Source organism: Hippopotamus amphibius, chromosome 17 (genome assembly GCF_030028045.1).
Source record: "Hippopotamus amphibius kiboko isolate mHipAmp2 chromosome 17, mHipAmp2.hap2, whole genome shotgun sequence".
Lineage (NCBI taxonomy): Eukaryota > Metazoa > Chordata > Mammalia > Artiodactyla > Hippopotamidae > Hippopotamus > Hippopotamus amphibius.
Genome location: NC_080202.1, coordinates 20619015 through 20638784, shown reverse-complemented (window position 1 = coordinate 20638784; position 19770 = coordinate 20619015). Strand labels below are relative to the sequence as shown.

The 19770-nt window shown below is 53.1% G+C and overlaps 2 protein-coding genes across 3 annotated transcripts; one reads left to right on the top strand and one right to left on the bottom strand.

Moving 5' to 3' along the window:
- The first annotated feature begins 1369 nt into the window (after window positions 1-1369).
- NLE1 (notchless homolog 1) lies at window positions 1370-9881 on the top strand. Of its 2 annotated transcripts, none has more exons than XM_057717205.1 (12): window positions 1370-1688; window positions 2965-3182; window positions 3788-3867; window positions 4934-5010; window positions 5186-5283; window positions 5639-5831; window positions 6285-6420; window positions 6582-6628; window positions 7310-7512; window positions 8631-8790; window positions 8897-8967; window positions 9545-9881. In XM_057717205.1, the coding sequence occupies exons 1-12, from the start codon at window positions 1509-1511 to the stop codon at window positions 9555-9557; spliced, it is 1476 nt and encodes a 491-aa protein (XP_057573188.1). In that variant the 5' UTR covers window positions 1370-1508; the 3' UTR covers window positions 9558-9881. The 2 variants fall into 2 exon arrangements, with proteins under 2 accessions (XP_057573188.1, XP_057573189.1); XM_057717206.1 differs by lacking the exon at window positions 9545-9881 and adding an exon at window positions 9204-9528 and having other exon boundaries at window positions 8897-8964.
- Window positions 9882-11237: 1356 nt separating this feature from the next.
- Window positions 11238-18442, bottom strand: FNDC8 (fibronectin type III domain containing 8). The gene is made up of 4 exons (XM_057717144.1): window positions 18166-18442; window positions 13980-14346; window positions 12239-12475; window positions 11238-11659 (listed from the first exon to the last, which is right to left on the bottom strand). Exons 1-4 carry the CDS (start codon window positions 18372-18374, stop codon window positions 11507-11509), a joined length of 966 nt encoding a protein of 321 aa, XP_057573127.1. The 5' UTR covers window positions 18375-18442; the 3' UTR covers window positions 11238-11506.
- Window positions 18443-19770: the final 1328 nt, after the last annotated feature.

Sequence of the window (19770 nt, the reverse complement as noted above, 5' to 3'; positions counted from 1 at the left end):
AAACAGCATGTGCAAAAGCACTGATATAGGAAGTGTTGGGCCTTGGAAGTGCTAAGAAAAAGCCAGAAGGATCTGATCTTAAAGTGAGAGGAGTGGCTGGAGAGGTAAAGCTAAGTGGCCCATTATAAGCAGTCTGATTTTTTCCGACAAGTAGGGGGAGCCATTGTAGGGTTTTGGGACAGAAAGTAATAGACCAGATTTTTGGTCTGAAACATCACCCTGGTTGCTGTGTGGAGAATGCAAAGGAGGAGGCAGGGTAGAGATGGAGGCAAATGAAGAGGCTGTTGTAGGAACCATGGTGGTTCACACCAGAGTGTGGCAATGGAAACGGAGAGAACAGATTCTAGATAGGTTAATCAGGCAGAATGGGCAGAGCCTGAGACAGGGACAGGGAGAGAGAGAGAGAGCGCGTGTGTGCACGAGGGAAAGGGAGAGGGAGGGAGGGAGAGAGAAGAGCTGACAGGAAGACCCCAGGTTTCCGTTAGAGCACTCCTGGTCTGTCTCTGCTTTAGTTCCTCACCTGTAATACGGGGTGAAAAGAGCTGTGAGGATTAAATGAGTTACATATGTGAAGCACTTAGAACAATGCCTGATACATTGCTATCATTATCATTATTAATGTTTACTGCTGTAGACTGTTGAAAACCGTAGGAATTTTTTGCTTCTGTACTCATCAAGTATTATTAATTTATTTGATCCATTTAAAAGAGAATCCTGGACTTCCCTGGTGGCACAGTGCTTAAGAATCTGCCTGCCAATGCAGGGAACACAGGTTCCATCCCGGATGCGGGAAGATCCCACATGCCACGGAGCAACTAAGCCCCTGTGCCACAACTACTGAGCCTGTGTGCCATAACTACTGAAGCCCACGTGCCTAGAGCCCGGACTCCTCAACAAGAGAAGCCTCCACTCGCCGCAACTAGAGAAAGCCTGCGTGCAGCAACGAAGACCCAAAGCAGCCAAAAAATAAACAATCAAACAAATAAAAAATGTTAAAAAAAAAATACTAATTTCTGCCTTCCCCGCAGTGGGCTCTGGTTGTATAAGCCACTTCCTTTCTCTGTGATCTTGAGGAAAATCAACCCCTCAGAGCCTCAATTTCCTCATCTATAAATGGGGCAAGAATCTGTTCTGAGGAGACAAAAGGTTGCCTGTATCCCGCAAGGCACTGGAAGGGGCTGAATGCGGAGGCGGCCAAGGGTCCTTGGGGACGCTACGGGGGCGGGTACCAAGTGAGTCCACGCCCAGAGCCTGAGGCCAGGCGCGGCGCGACACTTCCCCTCCGCAACACCAGAGGGCGAAGTGGCAGATTGCGACACCGCTGTACCACGGGGGCGGCGCTCTGTCCCGCCAGAGTTTTCCCCTCCACGTGGGGACGCAGGATGGCGGCGGTGGTTGTGGTGGGTTTGCGTGAGCGGGGAGGGGGGCGCCGCAACCGGGCGCTCGGGCCGGGGCCCCCGAGGTCGGAGGGAGGCGGAAGTGGAGGCCCTCCGGTCCGGGCGGCGTGAATGACGCCCGCCTCGCTTGTCCGCTTGTCCGCACAGGACGAGGCGGCGACGCGCGACGTGCAGCGGCTGCTGGTACAGTTCCAGGATGAGAGCGGGCAGCTGCTGGGCTCCCCGTTCGACGTGCCCGTGGACATCACCCCGGACAAGCTGCAGCTCGTGTGCAACGCGCTGCTGGCCCAGGTGAGCGGTGGACCCGGCGGCCCGGCGTCTCTTCCGCCGGGCGGGGGACGGGCGGCGCTCCCCTGGTGGGGGACGCAGGGGATCAGGGGACCGAAGGTCTTGGGTACCAGGGCGCCCATCACTCACCCGCAGGGGTGATAACAACCCGGCAGTGCCGTCTGCTTTGGGGAGGGTCGGAGGATGTGATCAGTGTGACAGCGCTCTACACGCCCATCTGCGGGGAGAGAGCCGGTTTTGAAAGCATTGGGTGCATCATCACTGTGACCCCTTGTCCCAGCCCCTCATTATACCCCCATTGTCACGAATATCCGCATTTCACTGTGTTGTCTGTGATCATTCAGTTATTTGTACGGTGCTGCGCAGTGGGTGGTAGATTTGGATTTGGAACTCAAATGTCAGACTCAGAACTCATGCTCTCCTAAGCCAGTGTTTATCAAAATGCTGCCCTTTATTGGAGGGGTGGGGGGCTGTTTAAGCATGCAGTACTGGACCCCACCCCAGACTTACTACACCAGACTCTGGGGTTTTTTTCAGTCAGCTTTTTGGATGCTTCTTACACATTATGCCGCATGGTCTGGTGGTTTAGAAAACGCTGCATAATGCTGTATACTAACCGGACTTTAGTTTTCTTTCTGAAGAACTTGAATTAGTCATTAGCGATGGGACATTGGGCTAATCACTTAGTTGCTTTGAGCCTTAGTTTTTTTTCATCTATCAATATTAATGCCTACCTCCCAGGCTGGTTGTGCGATTAAGGTAAAGGATTTTTTTTTTTTTAATCTGTTGGCTGCGTTGGGTCTTTGTTGCTGCACACTGGCTTACTCTTCATTGTGGTGTGCAGACTCCTCATTGTAGTGGCTTCTCTTGTTGCGGAGCACGGGCTCTAGGCACGTGGGCTTCAATAGTTGCGGCACATGTGCTCAGTAGTTGTGGCTCACAGGCTCTAGAGCTCAGGCTCAATAGTTGTGGAGCACAGGCTTAGTTGCTCTGCGGCGTGTGGAATCTTCCCAGGGCAGAGCTCGAACCCATGTCCCCTGCATTGGCAGGCAGATTCTTAACCACTGCGCCACCTAGGAAGTCCAAGGTAAAGAATTTTAAAGTGGTATGTAAGTGTCTTGCTCAGTGGGGAATGATAAGGGTAACCCAAACAGAGTGGCTGAAAAGTAAGAAGCTTTGCCTGCCCACAGCTCGTGGGGTGGGGGAGGGGGGTATCCCTGGTGGAGGCAGCCTTTCCCATCCTTTGATGGGGGGGGTTCCCTTTCCTGTTGTCCTCCAGGAGGATCCCCTGCCACTGGCTTTCTATGTCCATGATGCCGAGATCGTATCCTCCCTGGAGAGGACGCTGGAGTCACAGGCGGTGGAGACAGAGAAGGTCCTCGACATCATCTACCAGCCGCAGGCTATCTTCAAGGTTCGCGCTGTGACCCGCTGCACCAGCTCCTTGGAGGGTCACAGCGAGGCGGTCATTTCTGTGGCCTTCAGCCCCACAGGAAAGTAAGGACAGCTGCAGAGTCATGGAGGAGAGTGTGGGTGCAACTGATGGCTGGGATTGGGGGAGACCCCCAAGTTATGCTCAGTGGGGCCTCCAGCTGCCTACCATAGATCCAAGCTCTGGGCTCAGGTTGCAAGTAAGGGACTTCACCAGTGGAGTTTGGTCCCCAGAGGCCAAGGATACCTACCTTGGAAGAACCCTTCCTGAACTTGCTTGCTCTCAGGAGATCTGAGCTGCAAGCCCACCTCTGCCCCTTCCTAGCTGTGTGACCTGGGCAAGTCACTTAACCTCTCTGACTTCGTTGTTCATCTGAGACACAGCGTTTATTTGCTTCTCACAATCCTATGAGGATAATAAGAAGCTTTAAATCTGGTTATGACTGTGGTCATTCCTTTCAGGAAGGACGAGGAGGGAAATGGCCTCCTGGGGTCTTCTTCCGCATCGGTGTTACATTTCTCCTTCTCAGAAGAGAGAGAAAATTCCAGTCCCAGATTCTATTCCCAGAAGACGATGGATTAGGCAGCAAGAATGTACATGTGCAGTGTTTCGGGTGGGCCCTACCCCTTGTCCCCAGTGCAGAGGTCAAGCAGCCTGTCTTCTTCCCCAGGTACCTGGCCAGTGGCTCCGGAGACACTACTGTGCGCTTCTGGGATCTCAGCACTGAGACGCCACATTTCACGTGCCAGGGTCAGTGCATAGTTACCCACTTGGGGGTTTTGACGCAGTGGCGGGCAGGTGATTCACGCAGCTCTTTGGCTCCTGAGGAGGCCCAGAGCAGATTACAGCCCCTTAACAGCCAGTTCCCGGCTGCCTGTTTCTAGGTGGAGATCTTACCCTTGAGCCCCACCAGCCACTCATAAACAAGCGGAGACGGGACCAAAGAGTCAGTGTGGGGTTGTGGGCAGGGGCCGACTGCCTGGTAGCGAGGAGACCAAGGCTTAAATCCATTCTCTCCCATAGTGGTTTTCAAACGTGAGCGTGCATCAGAATCACCTGGAGGGCTTGTTAAAATACAGATTTCTGGGTCCCATCCCCAGAATTTTGGCTCCTTAGGTCTGGGGTGTGGCCTGAGAGTTTGCATTTCAAGTGCCCAGGCGTTGCGGATGCTGCTGGCCTGGGGACCTCACACTAGCTGGGAGACCTTGTGTGTGGGCCTTGCTTCTTTTCGAAGCTTCAGTTTTCTCATCTGGAAAATGAGGATGATCCTTTTTGCTTTGCTCCGTACTCTAGAGTGGGGGTCTCCAACCCCTGGGCCACGGACAGTACTGGTCCTCGGCCTGTTGGGAACCGGGCCGCACAGCAGCAGGTGAGCGGCGGGCGAGCAAGCGAGCAAGCGTCATCTACCCGCTCCCCATCGCTGGCGTTACGGCCTGAACCATCTGCCCCTTCCCCCCACCCCCAACCCCGTCTGTGGAAAAATTGTCTTCCACGAAACCGGCCCCTGGTGTCAAAAAGGTTGGGGACCGCTGCTCTAGAGCTATCGTGAACATTACAAGGGCTAACGTGTGAGGGAGCTTTGTATCACGTAGCGCACAGGGAACTGTTAGAAAGTGGCAGTGTTGTCTGTGTGGCCAGATGCATGTTTCTCGTGCTCGGAGAGGATTCTCCCTTTGCCTGGCAGGCCTCGTCTCTTCTGTTCGATCGTGCGTTTATTCAGCAGCTCGCTAAGGAGTTTCTGCAATATGCCAGGTGTTGCTAGGCACTGGCAGTAAAGACAGCTGTGGTCCCCCTTTCTCTCCCGCTGCTTTCCTAGGCCACAGACACTGGGTCCTTAGCATATCCTGGTCCCCAGATGGCAAGAAGCTGGCTTCAGGCTGCAAGAATGGCCAGGTAGCTGGTGCTCAGGGTAATTAGGCAGGGACTCTGGGGCTCTGTTCCTGGGAGCTGGGTCAGAATCAGGTTCTGGGGTCTTTGGGGAGGAGTGGGTAGGGGCGATGGGTGGGGGACCCTTGGTGGGGCCAGGGGAAGATTGGGGAGGATTATTTAGTGAGCTTCTGTCCTTCAGATTCTCCTGTGGGACCCAAGCACAGGGAAGCAAGTGGGCAGGACCCTTGTTGGCCACAGCAAGTGGATCACAGCCCTGAGCTGGGAGCCCCTCCATGCGTAAGTGACATTGACAGAGTTGGGGTGACTGAGGAGCGAGGAGTCCAAAGCTGTACCCCTCCCTGCTTGGTGTGGAGGAGTCTTAATGTGAAGGGACAGGGTAGGCAGTCTGACTGGCAGTGACAGCGTGGCAGGCAGTGGGGAGGCCTTCTGCACCCGTGTTGCCTGAGGGGGGCGGGGGGGTGGTGTTCAGGTGTTCATCAAGGGCCCTGAGAGCCACCTTGCAGCACAGCCAGATCCTGGGGTCAGGAAGCTGTCGAGACATCCCTGGCCTTAGAGCTGGGGCTCGGGAGGCAGTGTGGGAAGACGGGCGTTGCCAGGTCAGAAGTGAGGACACGTCTCCCTTCCCCTCCAGCAACCCCGAGTGCCGCTATGTGGCCAGCAGCTCCAAGGACGGCAGCGTGCGGGTCTGGGACACAACCGCGGGCCGCTGTGAGCGCATCCTTACCGGGCACACGCAGTCAGTCACGTGTCTCCGGTGGGGAGGGGACGGGCTTCTCTACTCCGCCTCCCAGGACCGCACCATCAAAGTCTGGAGGGCTCATGATGTAAGAGCTGGGAGGGGTCTGGAACCAGCCTGGAGAAATCTTGGGCCAGGGATGTGGACCAGTGTTTTCTGACTGGTTGGGGAAGTGCTTTGGGAACAGGGGTCCTGTGGTTTGGTGCTGTGTAATAGCGGAGGTTCTGTAAATTTCTGCTGTAGGAAGCCTGTTCAGGTTTATCAAACCTGCCATATCCCAAACTTATTTGACTTGAGCCCTTTTTTCCGACATTTCCCTTCTGTGAAACATATTTTCAGAAACATTGCTCTGGGCCCGTGCCCTCATTTTACAAATGAGGAGAGACTTGAGCCCAGAGGGGTGATTTGATTCGGGTCACAGTGAGTGAGGGCCCTGCTTCTGAGTCCCATGGCTCCCGTCTTCTGGAGCTGATGTGGGGATGCACATTCCCAGGGGTGGAGAGTGCTCTGCGCGTACCTGACCTGTCTCCCTCCACCCTAGGGTGTGCTGTGCCGAACTCTGCAAGGCCACGGCCACTGGGTGAACACCATGGCCCTCAGCACAGACTACGCCCTGCGCACGGGGGCCTTTGAGCCAGCCGAGGCCTCAGTTAACGCCCAAGACCTCCGAGGGTCCTGTGAGTGAGCGGGGGGAGGAGGGGAAGGGCTGCTTGGGAAGGAGCCAGTTCTTGAGCTTGAGCTTAACATGCGAGAGGCGGACCTAAGGTGTGGGGTGCTTGCTGTTTGTATTGAGTTTTCTAATCAGCCTTGTTCCTTCTCTCCTTGGTCCTGGACACAGTGCAGGAGTTAAAGGAGAGGGCTCTGAGCCGCTACAGCCTCGTGCGGGTGAGCATCCGCCAACCTCCCCAGCTCCGTGTACTATTTCTCCTCATCCCCGAAACACTGCGGGCGCTCAGGCCCCTCTCCCTTCTAGCCCAGCTCAGAATGTACCTTTTCCAGAAAGCGGTTCTTGATAATCCTAGATTACAGTCCTAAAAATCTTAATGGGCTGGGGATCATTTTGTTTCATTTGCTTATCTGTTTATTTGCAGTCCTAAGGTACCTCTCTTTCTTTTATTTAGTTTCAGTAACACAGTCACGTGGTCTGAGGTTCAAAGAACAAAAAGCTAGATAGTGGAAAGTCTCTCATCTCCGTTGCACCTTCATCCGTGCCTTCTGGAAGCATCCAGTGCTAGCAGTCCTTCCAGAGACTTCATATATACATATACACGCATATGTGTACACCACACACCGCACAGATACACACATGTATACAAGCCCCCATGTAAAATCCTTCCCCCTTTAACACACCACTCTATACCTTGCTTCTTCACGTAATTATATGTTGTAGAAATGGTCCCATCCTGTGAAGTTTCCTTTTGGGGGAAGTAACCTGTGCCAGTTAGCGCTGACCCAGCCGCCTTTCTCCAGTCCCGGCCTGTGTGCTGGCTTTGAACAGTCAGTGGTGTGTTTGCCGCCGAGGTTGGGCTCTCCCCTCTGAGACTGTGTGTCTTTCTGCCTCCCCAGGGCCAGGGCCCAGAGAGGCTGGTGTCTGGCTCAGACGACTTCACCCTGTTCCTGTGGTCCCCGGCGGAGGACAAGAAGCCCCTGGCGCGGATGACAGGACACCAGGCCCTCATCAACCAGGTGCTCTTCTCCCCGGACTCCCGCGTCGTTGCCAGCGCCTCCTTCGACAAGTCCATCAAGCTGTGGGACGGCAGGACGGGCAAGTGAGTGGGGGCGTGGGCAGGGGCAGGAGGGGCGCTCTTCCTCCGGAAGGAGCTTGGCTCTCCCGCTTCCTAGCTGTGTGGCCCTGGCAAGTGTTTGGATTTTCTGAGCCTCTGTTTCTCTTCTGAATGTGCAGACCCCCTGCCTCTCAGCTTTGTCACAAGGATTAAATGAGGTGGTATGTTTAGCACCATCAATAAGCAGGTGCTGAAAATGCTAGTTCATTTCATATCTCAGGAGAGAAAGCTGGCCAAGGGAATTCCCTGGTGGTCCAATGGTTAGGACTCTGCACTCTTACTGCCAGGGGTTCGATCCCTGGTCGGGGAAGCTGGCCAAGGGCCAGGGATGCAGCAGAAGTGAGGTTTGTGGTCCAGTTGTTATCTCGTCCTCCTTAAAGTGGGGTCCACAGACCAGGCAGCACATCACCTGGGAGCTTGATGGAAACACAGAACCTTGGGCCCCACCCCAGCCCTTGGGGATCAGAACCTGCATTTTAAAGTCACCTTTCAAGTCTGAGAAGCACGGGTGTGACAAGGCACCACGCCCTTGCGGTTAGTTAGGAGGAGAGGCAGAGGCACGGGCAAGGAAAAGAGCAGGGAAACCCTTGCTGCGGCCGAAGGGGCCCCTATGTGTCAGTCTCCGTGTATTTTCACACCACAGCCATTCAGTTCCATTTTAAGATAAGGAAAGAGTCTCAGAGAGGCCCAGTGACTTGCACCAGCAGACACAGCCAGCCTGTCCCAACCAGGTTCCAGGTGGGCCTGGCCCGCTGTTTCTCCCTGCCCCCTGTCAGCAGGCACCTGTTGGGATGGGGGGCTGGGGAGGGAGATGGTCGTGCAGATGGGCTAAGCAGGTGGCTGCATTGGATGCTAAGGCTTGCAAAGTTGAGCAGGTATGGAGGCCTGGCAAGAAGCATCCCAGAAGCAACTCATTTGGAGGAGTTTTATAAAATCGTAATGACCAGCAAAGATTAAATTGGTCTAGGGTAGGAGCCCCGCAATGAGATTTTGTAAATCGTGACGTGCAGCCAAGGTTGAGAACCACTGCGGTGGGCACAGAGGACCCTTCAGACCTGTTTGAAGGCCTCATATCCGTCCTGGTCTTCCTTCCCCCGGCCCAGGTACCTGGCCTCCCTGCGTGGCCACGTGGCCGCCGTGTACCAGCTCGCATGGTCGGCCGACAGCCGGCTCCTGGTCAGCGGCAGCAGTGACAGCACATTGAAGGTGTGGGATGTGAAGGCCCAGAAGCTGACCACAGACCTGCCCGGCCACGCGGATGAGGTACGGCCGACCCTCGTGGGCACGTGGTTGAGGGAGGGGGAATTGAAGCCTGGCCCTGCTCCCCTGCCCTCCTCACTGCGCCACTGTCCCCCTCCCCCCGCTTTAGGTATACGCTGTCGACTGGAGTCCAGATGGCCAGAGAGTGGCAAGTGGCGGGAAGGACAAATGCCTCCGGATGTGAGCTTGGGGGAGGGGCGGCTTTCCTGCCCTGTGTGGCCTTCCCCTGTGGTGTAGGGTTCCGAGGGCTCTCCAGGTGCCCACTGTCCTGAGACAGCGCGTGGGCACTAGGAGGGCCTTCGGGGACTGCAGGGCCCGTGGGAGAGCTGGACAGTAGCCTCCAGCACGAGGCGGTAGTTCTCAGTGCACTGGATTTTGGAGTCCTGAGACCTAGTTCTGATCCTGGTTCTGCCTTTCATTGTGCAGTCGTGCAGAGCTTGGTTCACCTGTCTCCTGGGGCTTATCAGGAGACAGGAGGATCCAAGATAGGTGAACGCGCTCTGGAACCTGAGTGTTGCATACTTGTGAAGGATTGTCACTGTCCGTCATTGGACAGCCTTGGTGGGCACCCCAGGGGCCAGGCCCTGGCACGTGCCTAGCCCAAGTTTGGGTGGCTGGAGCAGAGCCGGTAGCCAGGCTCTTGATGACCAAGGGGAAGCCGCAAGCCCTCCCCCACAGTGGGCTCCTGGGATTGTATGGTCCTGGGCCGCCCTTTCCCAGGTGGGATCCCCATCCTGTTCCCTCCCCTTCTCCACAGATGGAGGAGGTGAGAAATCCCAGGTTGTCTGGGATCCCCACCTGGACTCAGCCTCTGCCTGCTGCTTGCCCTGGTGGAGACCGTAAGGCTGAGGTGATGACCTTGAGGATGAGCGTGGCCTGCTGTCCTCAGACAGACCCCAAGGGGTCCCTCTCCAGAGCAGGAGGTCGAAGGTCGTGGGACGTTATCACTGAGCTCAGCCCTTGGCCATCACATGGTACCTCTCTGGTGCCAGTTGGGGTGGTGGGAGGCCGGGTGATGACTGGCCCCCGCTGCTGCCCTGCCTCCTTTTCTAAATGCCGTCTATTCAGAGTCAGACCCCAGGTCCTGTGACCAAATAAATAACTTATATTTTGTGTGTTTGGGTTATGATTCCTTGTCCTGGATTCCCCAGGCTCTACTGAGGACTGTGCTGCGTCAGCTTGTCTAGCGCCTCCCTCTGGGCCGCACCAAAAGCATGCTGACCAGGAAGTCGCCTTTCGTCTCTTCCCACTGTGCCTGTGAGGGAGAGGCCAGTTGAGGCTGGGGAGAACGGCTGAAGCCCATGTGTTGGTGGCCAGAGGATGATCTAAGGCTGTGTTGTCCATTCTGGTGGCCCCAGCCGTGTTGCTGTTGGCATTAACTAGAATTCAGTCCAGTTAGAAATGCAGTTGTCACCCCAGCTCAGGGCTACTTGCTGATTTGAATAGCACAGATAGAGGACACTTTGACCATCACGAAACTTGTGCTGGCTAGTGTGCTCTTGGGGTGCTTTCCTCGGCCTCACACCACACCGCTGGGCTCTCGCAGCACAGAGAGGAAGGCGGCGACTGTCCCGGAGGGCTCCCTCTAACGGGCCGGGCCGTGCAGTGGTGAGAACTCTGGCGGAAAGTCGGGGCGCGGGAAATGTCTCTGCCCCATGAAGACTCACATGGTGAAGGGAATCCCCACCAGGACGTCATCTGAGATGCTGCCCTCCACGCGTCTTGCCTCCACTTTCTCTTCCAATGCCAAGGGGCATCTACTCAGGTTGAATTCCGAACCACCCTTGTGTGGCCCGTTTGGGACCACAGCATTTCTGACATCTTGTTCCCTCTCACCCTCCCCGCCCCAGTCTGTGCTTTTACAATTTTGCACGCCGTCTGGCTGTGGTTCTCAGCTTCCACTTGGCCGGTCTCTGCAGTGAGACTGTGTGAGGGGTGAAGGGAGGCCACAGGGTCTGAGGTCCTACTCGGTGCCAGGCGCTGGTCTGCTGTGCTCTCACGTGACCCTCACAGTAACCCTGCAGCCGCGCCGGGAAGGATCACACCACGTCCCCGTATTTTTATTGAGGAAATTGAGCCCAAGAAGCTTAAATGGTTTGCCTGTGCCCTCACATCCAGGAAGGGCCAGGATTAAATGAGACCCTCCCTCCAAAGCTTGTGCACTTTGCACCAGGAACCCCAGAGCTCAAGTCTGAGGCTGACAGCGTGCGGGCTGTGACTGCCTGTCCAACATTGCTCTTTTTCCTGATGCATGTTTTCGTCTTTGAGGACCATCTCTTCCTCCCCCAGGGAAAGGGTGATGTTGGCAGAGCCAAGCAGGAGGTGATGGGAGCATCTCATTGCTCCATCCCCAGACCCACCTGGACTCTTGGTCCCGGCAGAAGCCAGGAGGTGGGTGGCCGTGGCCCAGCTGAGGCTGTCAGCGGCGTGAAACAATTTCAGAGTGCTGGGTGACCTGCAGGTTTTAATGAGGGACCTGGACCAGCCCAGATCTGGGGAAGGAAGCCTAGCAGCCACAGGCAGTGGAGGCTGATCTGGCCTGGCTTGCGGTGTCTCCAGGTACGTGGAGCTCCTGTCTAGCCTCGGCCCCGGGCCCGGGACCGGCAGTGTGGTCAGTGGTTCCCTGGCTTGGTACTGGTGGTACATTTCATGGTTCTGGATCTGAAGGGCCCTGGACCAAAGCTGAAGGTAGGCGAGGGGCTTCCTGGGGCCCTCCCCCTTAGTAGGGAAAGAGGTATTCCAGATCTTCTAGCCTCCGCATGTCCTCCAGCCCGATGGACACGGTTTTCCGCTGGGGTTCCCTGCGCTGCACGGTGATCTGGATGGGGTTGTTCTCGGGGAAGCTATTCAAGTCAGTGGCCACAGTTGCAAACTGAAAGAACACAGAAGTTCTCAGAATTCCTTCGCAGACCCGACCCTGACCTCGCCTCTGTGACTCTGCCCCCCCCTTGTTTGTCTGCTGCGTGGGGTCTCTGACACCTTTACCAACCTATTCGTTGACACCGGAAACGGGAACAGAGGCATGATTCAAATCTGCAGCCCCCCAGCTGTGTGCTGTTTCCAACTTCAGGGTTGTCTTTCCTCGGCCTCCCCCGCCCGCCCCCAGACTCTTCCCTTCTTTGTCCCCCTTTAGCCTCGTCCCTCTCTTTCCCTCAATGCCCTTGACCACTCACAATGATTGATACTAAGTTGAAGAATCCAAAAGCAAATGACTTTAGACTTACGTTAGAAATGAATGAAAACATCAGTTTGCATTCCCAGTGGGCCCCAAGCGGCTGAATCCTTACCCCTCCCAGAGGAGAGTGGCCTGGAATTGATTCTTATTTGTCCAGGGAGAAGGAAAGCCAGCAGGAGGACATGTCGTGGGGATATAGGGGTGTTCCCAACCTCCAAAGCCCCTGGCCCAGACCCCTCCTGCGACCCCTTGGGCCGCCCTTCTCCCAGGGCTCACCTTGTAGGGCTTGCACCACTTCCCCACCCCAGCGGTGTTGGCTGCACGGACGGTGAGGCAGTAACTCGTGTTAGGCTTCAGCTCCATCAACTTGACAGTGGTGCCCAAGATCTTATTGAAGATCCATGGGCGATTCTTTGCCTTTAGCACCTCAGTGCCATTTTTCCTGACCACCTCCTGCAACAGGACCTGGTAGAAACTGACCTGCTGCTTGCCCGGAGCATAGGTCCAGGAAATCTAGGGAAAGAGAACCCCCCGAGGCTTCCTCAGGCCTGGCCTGGCCTGGCCTCTCTTCGCCACCCTGCCACCCCCTGCAACATTGGTCAGAAGAGCCCACTCCCATCCCTGCTCCTGCTGGAGCTGAGGCAGGTCTGACGGAAGGTGTTAAGCACTCCCAACGCTAGACGTGGACCCACCGGCCCAAAGCGTGAGCTGCTGTCGCTGGGCAGCCACGCTGACCTCAGAGTGGACCCTCACTCCATAGTCTAGGCTGTGTGTCAGTTGAAAGGGAACTTTGCAATCATCTTGTCCACCTTGCTCATTACAGATGGGGTTATAGGTTCAGAGAGAGCAAGGGGCTGGCCCGTGGTCACACAGCAATTAAGTGGCAGAGCCAAGGTTCAAACCAAGAGCTCCAGAGTCCATCCACTTTATACTACAACAGTGATTGCCAAGCCAGGAGTTCAGAGAGTTTTTATAACACTGCAGATTCCTGGCCCTACTGTCACCTGCCTTGTCTCCCGCTTCCTGTTTCTCCTCTAACTAGACTAGTGGTTCTCAAACTTTGGTGCACATCAGAATAACCCAGAGGACTTGTTAAAACAGACTGCTGGTCCCTGCCCCCAGCTTCTGATTCAGGAGGCCCAAGTAGGGGGTGGGGAAAGCGAAAATTTAAATTTCTAATAAATTGCTGTATGATGCTGATGCTGCTGGTGGTCTGGGGGCCACACTTTGAGAAACACCGCTCTAGGCCACCCAACAATAGGACTTTCAGATTTATCTTCCAAAACATAGCTCAAATTGCATCTGTCCCCGATATAAAGCTTTTCAAGAAGCTAATCCTTATTGCTTATTGAAAAATCTATAAAGTAGCCTAATGTTAAAGGACCTCTGGAAAGTGACCCCAGACTAACTCCTGCTCTGTTCCCTTCTTGTATCTAGAACAGTGCTACTCTACATGTTGTCCATGGGCCATCAACACCACCTGGAAACTTGTTAGCAGTGCAGATTCTCAGGCTCCACCCCAGACCTACTGAATCAGAATCTCAAGGGATGAGGCTCAGGAATCTTACTGGTAACAAGATGATCAGATCTGCAGGCACAGGGAAGTGTGAGAAGCCCTGGATTAGGACCTGGGTGTTTCCTCCCACACTTTCCCACCTGTGAGCCTTTGCTAGTGTCAGCCCTCCACGGAATCTTTCCCCATCTCTAGATGTTTAGATCCAACTTCTGTGTCCCAGCTCAGATGTTACTAAATGCCACCAAAGCTTATTCCCGCACCTGAAAGTAATGTTTCTTGCCCTCTGAATCCCTATCGGCACTTGATCTGAGCTTTTCCTACAGCATTGAGCCTTCTCTAGCTTGTGCTGGAGTTCTTTAGTGTCATGCCCTCTCTCCCAACCCATGAACTTGAGGTCAGGATGCAGGCATTTTCACACTCCCCAGTGAGCTCAGCTCAGTGCCCGGCTTGTCGGGGGCAGCCATTAAGCCTTTGCCAAATGCACAGAGGGGGAAAACGCACCACAGCCGTGGAATCGCTGACCGTGTGTTCACAGATGAAGGGCGCCTCCGGCACATCCAAGACCACAGAGGACCCCGAGGGTGTCGAGGAGGTGTCTGTGTCCACCTCAGGGTTGTCAAGGTCCAGCAGGCCCCCGGGGGCAATTTGGGACTTCGATTGGGGGCGGAGGGCCAGGTCCCCCTTTTCTGTACTCTTGGCCATCGAGGAGAAGCTGAGTTTGTTCAGCTCGCCCTCCAGCATCCCTGCAAAGAAGCTGCTATTGGGCTGGGTCACGGCCAATTTGATGGGATTCAACAAGGTGGATGACATGGGGGAGATGCTGGTGTCATCGGAGCTGCATTCAGAATCCTCCATTGGCATCTGCTTCCTGGAGTGGGAGGGGAGACAGGTGAGACAGACGAGGAGGCCGCCCCAGCCCCTGCTGCCTGGAAGCTCCTGGCGGGCAGGCCTTGGGCACGACTTACCAGCGCCCCCAGCTACTTAACATTCTTGCTCTGAAGAAATGCATCAAACTCAACAGGGCACTTACTAGTGAAAGTGCATATTCCTGGTCCCTGGTCCCCGGTCCCCAGTTGGGAGGGACTGGGGAAGCTGCTAAAGCATCTTTAATAAGATCCTCAGGAGTTCCCTGGTGGTCCAGTACTTAAGACTTGGGCTTTCACTAATGTGGACCTGGGTTCAGTCTCTGGTTGGGGAACTAAGCTCCCACAAGCTATGTGCTGCAGCCAAAAAAATAAAAAATAATAATAGAAATAAAACAAGAAAATACGACTTGGGACTTCCCTGGCAGTCCAGTGGTCAAGCCTCCGCCCTTCCACAGCAGGGGGCACGGGTTTGATCCCTGGTCAGGGAAGGAAGATCCCACATGCCACACAGTGCAGCCAAAAGACAAAAACAAACAAAAAAACCCAAACAAGATCTTCAGATGATTCATCAAGTGTTCTGAGAACCACATTTTTAGAAACACTGCCAATAACTTTTTCTTCCTCCAAAGTAGGGTGCAAATACCCCAGGGAATGACCACAATGATCTACTGGGATGTGGAAAAATATCTAATAGTATCTAAAAGAAAAATAATAAACTAAGATTTATTAACATTTATTTATTATTTATGGAATTACTAATTTATTTAGATTTTATAACAGTTAATATTTATTAATATATAGCATGTAAAAATTCACAGTACAGATAAATATATGTATATTGGGGTGAATGCTCAAAAACTATTTTTTTCCATTCTAAATTTTTTAAATTATGAAATCTTTTAAACACACTCCAAGATATCAAGAATAATATATTGGGACTTCCCTGGTGGTGCAGTGGCTAAGAATCCACCTGCTGGTGCAGGGGACACGTGTTCAATCCCTGGGCCGGGAAGATCCCACATGCCTTGGAGCAACTAAGCCCGTGTGCCACAACTACTGAGCCTGCGCTCTAGAGCCCGTGAGCCACAACTATTGAGCCTATGTGCTGCAACTACTGAAGCCCACGCACTAGAGCCTGTGCTCCGCAACAAGAGAAGCCACCGCAATGAGAAGCCTGCGCACCTCAACAAAGAGTAGCCCCCACTCGCCGCAACTAGAGAAAGACTGTGCTCAGCAACAAAGACCCAACGCAGCCAATAAATAAATAAATTTTAAAAATTCAGTTGTGTCTCAATAAAACTGGCAATGAACATATTACACGAGGGTGAGTCAAAAATTATCAGCGTGGATAATTTTTGACTCACCCTGGTGTAATATGTTAGGCTTCCATTTAGCTACCATCCAGCTCAGAACTAAAGCTTTATCAGTGTAATTTAAAGCCCCCTGTGTACTTTGCTCCCCCACCTCTCTCCTCATCCTGCCACTCAGAGGCAGCCTCTGCAATAAATTTAAAATTTCAGTTTTTATTTTTCTCCACGTGTCTTTACAGGTTTGTTACATTCATATGTTATTATTTTGCATATTTTTAAACTTTTTATAAATAAATGGTATCATTCAGTACATACCCATTTGCAGCTTGCTGTTTTTTACTTAAAACATTGTGTATTTTAGATTAATCTGCTCTGGTTCAGTCATTTTAACTGTTGTATGTTTTCTATTACATGCATATCTGTATTGTTACCAATTCTTTGCTGTTACAAAGAAAAACATTGTACATGTTTCCCCACTCTTTAAACTTTTTTGCTGATGAAGTACAGAATCCAAAAAATATGGCTTTCAAATCTTTTTTTTACCTTAAGCCAAAGTAAGAAATACATATTCCTTGGCAGGCTAGTATACTCATACATGCACATTAACTAAAATGTTTCACAAACCAATACTTACTCTTATGTGATGTACTCTGGAATTTTCAGTTCTATTTTATTTCTTTTTTGTAGTACTGGTCTCCACCAACTAGAATGAGTTCCTGACACAACCCACAGTTTGAAGAGCACTGGTGTAGAGAGAGCGGTCACAGGGCCTTTGGGGACCAAGCACCTTGACCGAGGTCACATGGTGAGTCGATGGCAGAGTTGGAACCAGAACCTAGATCTCCTGGACCCCATGCTACACAGCTCCCATCTGCCCTGGTGCATTCTGGCTCCCCTCCACTTCTTCCCCCTTCTCCCCGGGCTGCTCTAGCCAGATCCAGCAACCTACATGCACCCCTACATCCCTTATGCCAGGCCAGCCTCCAGTTTCATGGTTGGTTGATGAAGGCCAAATTTTTCCTCCCTGAGCTCCAGGCCCATCGACCTCCTCCTGAGGAATCCTGATCAGCCCAAACCTCCTATGCTAGCTCTTGGTGGACACTTGAAATCGATGATTCGCCCACCAAGGCCCTTTGTAGGCTGATGTATGCATGTCAGTTATACTACAGACTGTCCTAACGAATCTCTGCTTTTAGATTTACTTATTGGAAACACCAGTGCTGAAGGGGCATGGGAGGCAGCGAGGCCCTGGGCTACATGCTGGAGAAGAATTCTCTGTGGTCTTCATAGCAGCCCTGCTGGATGGTGTTGGCCCCATTTTATAAATGAGGGACCAAGGGTCCCTGATCTTAATTGACTTGTCTATGGCCATATGTCTAAGTGGTAGAACTTGGACTTAAACTTGGGCTCCTAGCCCAAGACTTTCACCCCATACCATTTTGAGACAGTGACATCTGAGCATTAAACTAAGCACAGGGCCCTTCTTAGTGTCAGGCTGTGTGTGACTGTACAGGTCACACACCGATAAAACTTTCCAGCTAAGAGTTCTCTTAGCCCACATCAAGCCACAGCACCATCTCTCCACTGGCTAGCTCCTTCCCTTCCTATGAGAGTCAGTGCAAATATCACCTCCTGGGACTTCCCTGGTGGTCCAGTGGTTAAGACTCTGCGCTTCCAATGCAGGGGGCGTGGATTCAATCCCTGGTCAGGGAACTAAGATCCCTCATGTCTCGTGGTGCGGCCAAAAAATAAAATCACCTCCTCCATGAAGCCTCTCTTAACTTCACCCCCTCACAAGCTATACTAAGCCCCCTCTGGTTCCTCCAGTTGTCCCATCATAGCACAGACCATGCTGTTATAGTCTCAATTCTTGCCTGACACAGACCATGCTGTTATAGTCTCAATTCTTGCCTGACATCCCCCCAACACACATGCGCGCACGCACACGCACGCACGCACACACACACACACACGCACATCCCCAGGCTGGGTGCTCCTTGAAGTCAGAGACTGTGCTTTCTGGCTTTGCATTACCAGAACTTAACCCTGGGCCAGATACCTTGTAGGTGCTCAAAGAGTTTTGTGAAATGAAGTAAAGGAAACCCAGAATCACTGAGGAGGAACAGCAGACCTCCATCTGAAGGCAGGCAGGCTACTGAGGGTACATAACCAGGCAGGTGAAGGCACAATAGGGAGAACGAGGCAAAGGAGGCATGGGGAGTGGAGCGGGCGGGGGCAGGATCTGTGTGGGGATGGTGAGGACAAAGCAGGGTGATGAGTACCACCAGGAAGTCCCCTACTAATCCCTGAAGGCCTCCTGGAGGCGGAGGCCAGCTTGCCTCCAAGAACTGATTTGAGATCAGGAATCTATAGGCAACCTGCACACGTGCTGTTTTCTGGGAGTCTTGACTGTGATACGTTAATGAAGTACCGCCTCTTCAAGCACTTCTCTCCACCCCTCCCCCCAGCTCGGGCTTCAGAAGGGAGAAAAAGACCAGACTTGTGTCTTACGGTAGATTGATGGCATCTTCCTCTGAGAAGTTAACCAAACTGCCCCTTGAGGAAAGTGGGAGTCCCTTGGTAGTGACGGTCCTGTTCATAGACTTGGGGTTTGGAAAGGGCTTCGACATCTGATTGAGAGCATTCAACACGTTGAGGGTTTCCTTCTTCAGCAGGGCCTCCTCCGCATCGCCCACTTTGTAGAGTGTCTCGGATGCCATCTAGTTTGTTTGGGACCACAGCCGTCACCATGCAGGACAACCAAGCTGACAGGAAGCAGAGAGAAACTGGAGGCAGAGGGCACACCCTTAGTTTGGCTGGGATGGGGGTGCACTGAGCTGACTTCATAATCCTCACAGAGCATAACAATTAGGGGCTAGCCTCCCCCTTGATCTGAGGCTGCTGCTGCCCAGGGCCAATGTCAGGAGTGGGTAGAGCCAAGGAGCAGACGACAACACCCCTTGGGCTAAGGCTCTGTGGTTACACCAGCCCTGGCCTTCTCTGAAGATCTCAAAATGCTCACCACTGCTGCCCTTCAGACCTGCCCTGGGAAGGAGGAGATGGATAGTGAGACAAAGACACCTGGGCATGGAGGGAGGCAGGCAGTACTGGACTGGGTCTCTGGGAGTATGGGACTTTATCTACAGAATCCTGAGACTCTATATCCAGAAATCCTAGGCAGCAACCCCCTTTCGTCCAGTTGCGTAGGCACAGGGAAAGCCCCAATGGTTCACAGGGTTCATAGCTCACGTATACCCAGGTTTTACTGCTGGAATTTCTTTTTTTTTTTATTTTTTTTAATTTTTTATTTTTTTGGGGGTACACCAGGTTCAATCATCCGTTTTCATACACATATCCCCGTATTCCCTCCCTTCACTGCTGGAATTTCTAAATTCTGCCACACCCTCACCCCAAGTGTCTTCATGTGTAGAGTGACAATGGTGGGTGTTGCAGAGGCATGTAGAAACTGGCCAGATGGTGTTTCTGCTCCGAAGGAGGCCATGTCACGTAGGAAAACATACACACCACTTTGGGGGATTGGGAGGGGGGTGCTGTTAAAACAGCACTAGCTTTGCACCTAGATGCGGCTTTGTCCGCTCTAACTCCAGCCCTGCCTTTACAGGCTGTGAAACCTTTGGCAAATGATTTCACCTCTCTGAGCCTCAGTTTCCTCATCTGTAAGATAGGAATAAACATGCACCTACCTCACTGGATTGTAAGGAGATAACCCTGTAAAGTTGTTTTCTTCTGAAAATACCAAATCTGTGTGTGTGTGTGTGTGTTCTATATACTTAGGGTTTTGTTGTTGTTCATTTAAACATTGTTTTATTTGGAAAACAGAGAAGCAGATGCCCGCTCTGTGCTCTGCTGCTTTTTAGCCCCCATCATACAATCGATAATCATCTGATTTATTTGATTTCCTCCTTACTGTCTTCCCCCACTAACAAGTAGGTCCCTGTCGTAGGGATGGATGGTCCGAACGTTCTGGCCCAGTGTACAGAACGGAAGGCTGCACGTGGGAAGCCTGCAAGGAGGCGACATCGGGGAGAAGGCAGAGACGCACGCGGGCGCGGGGGCGGCCGAGCTGGGCGCGGTGGCTTCGGCGGCGCAGGGGAC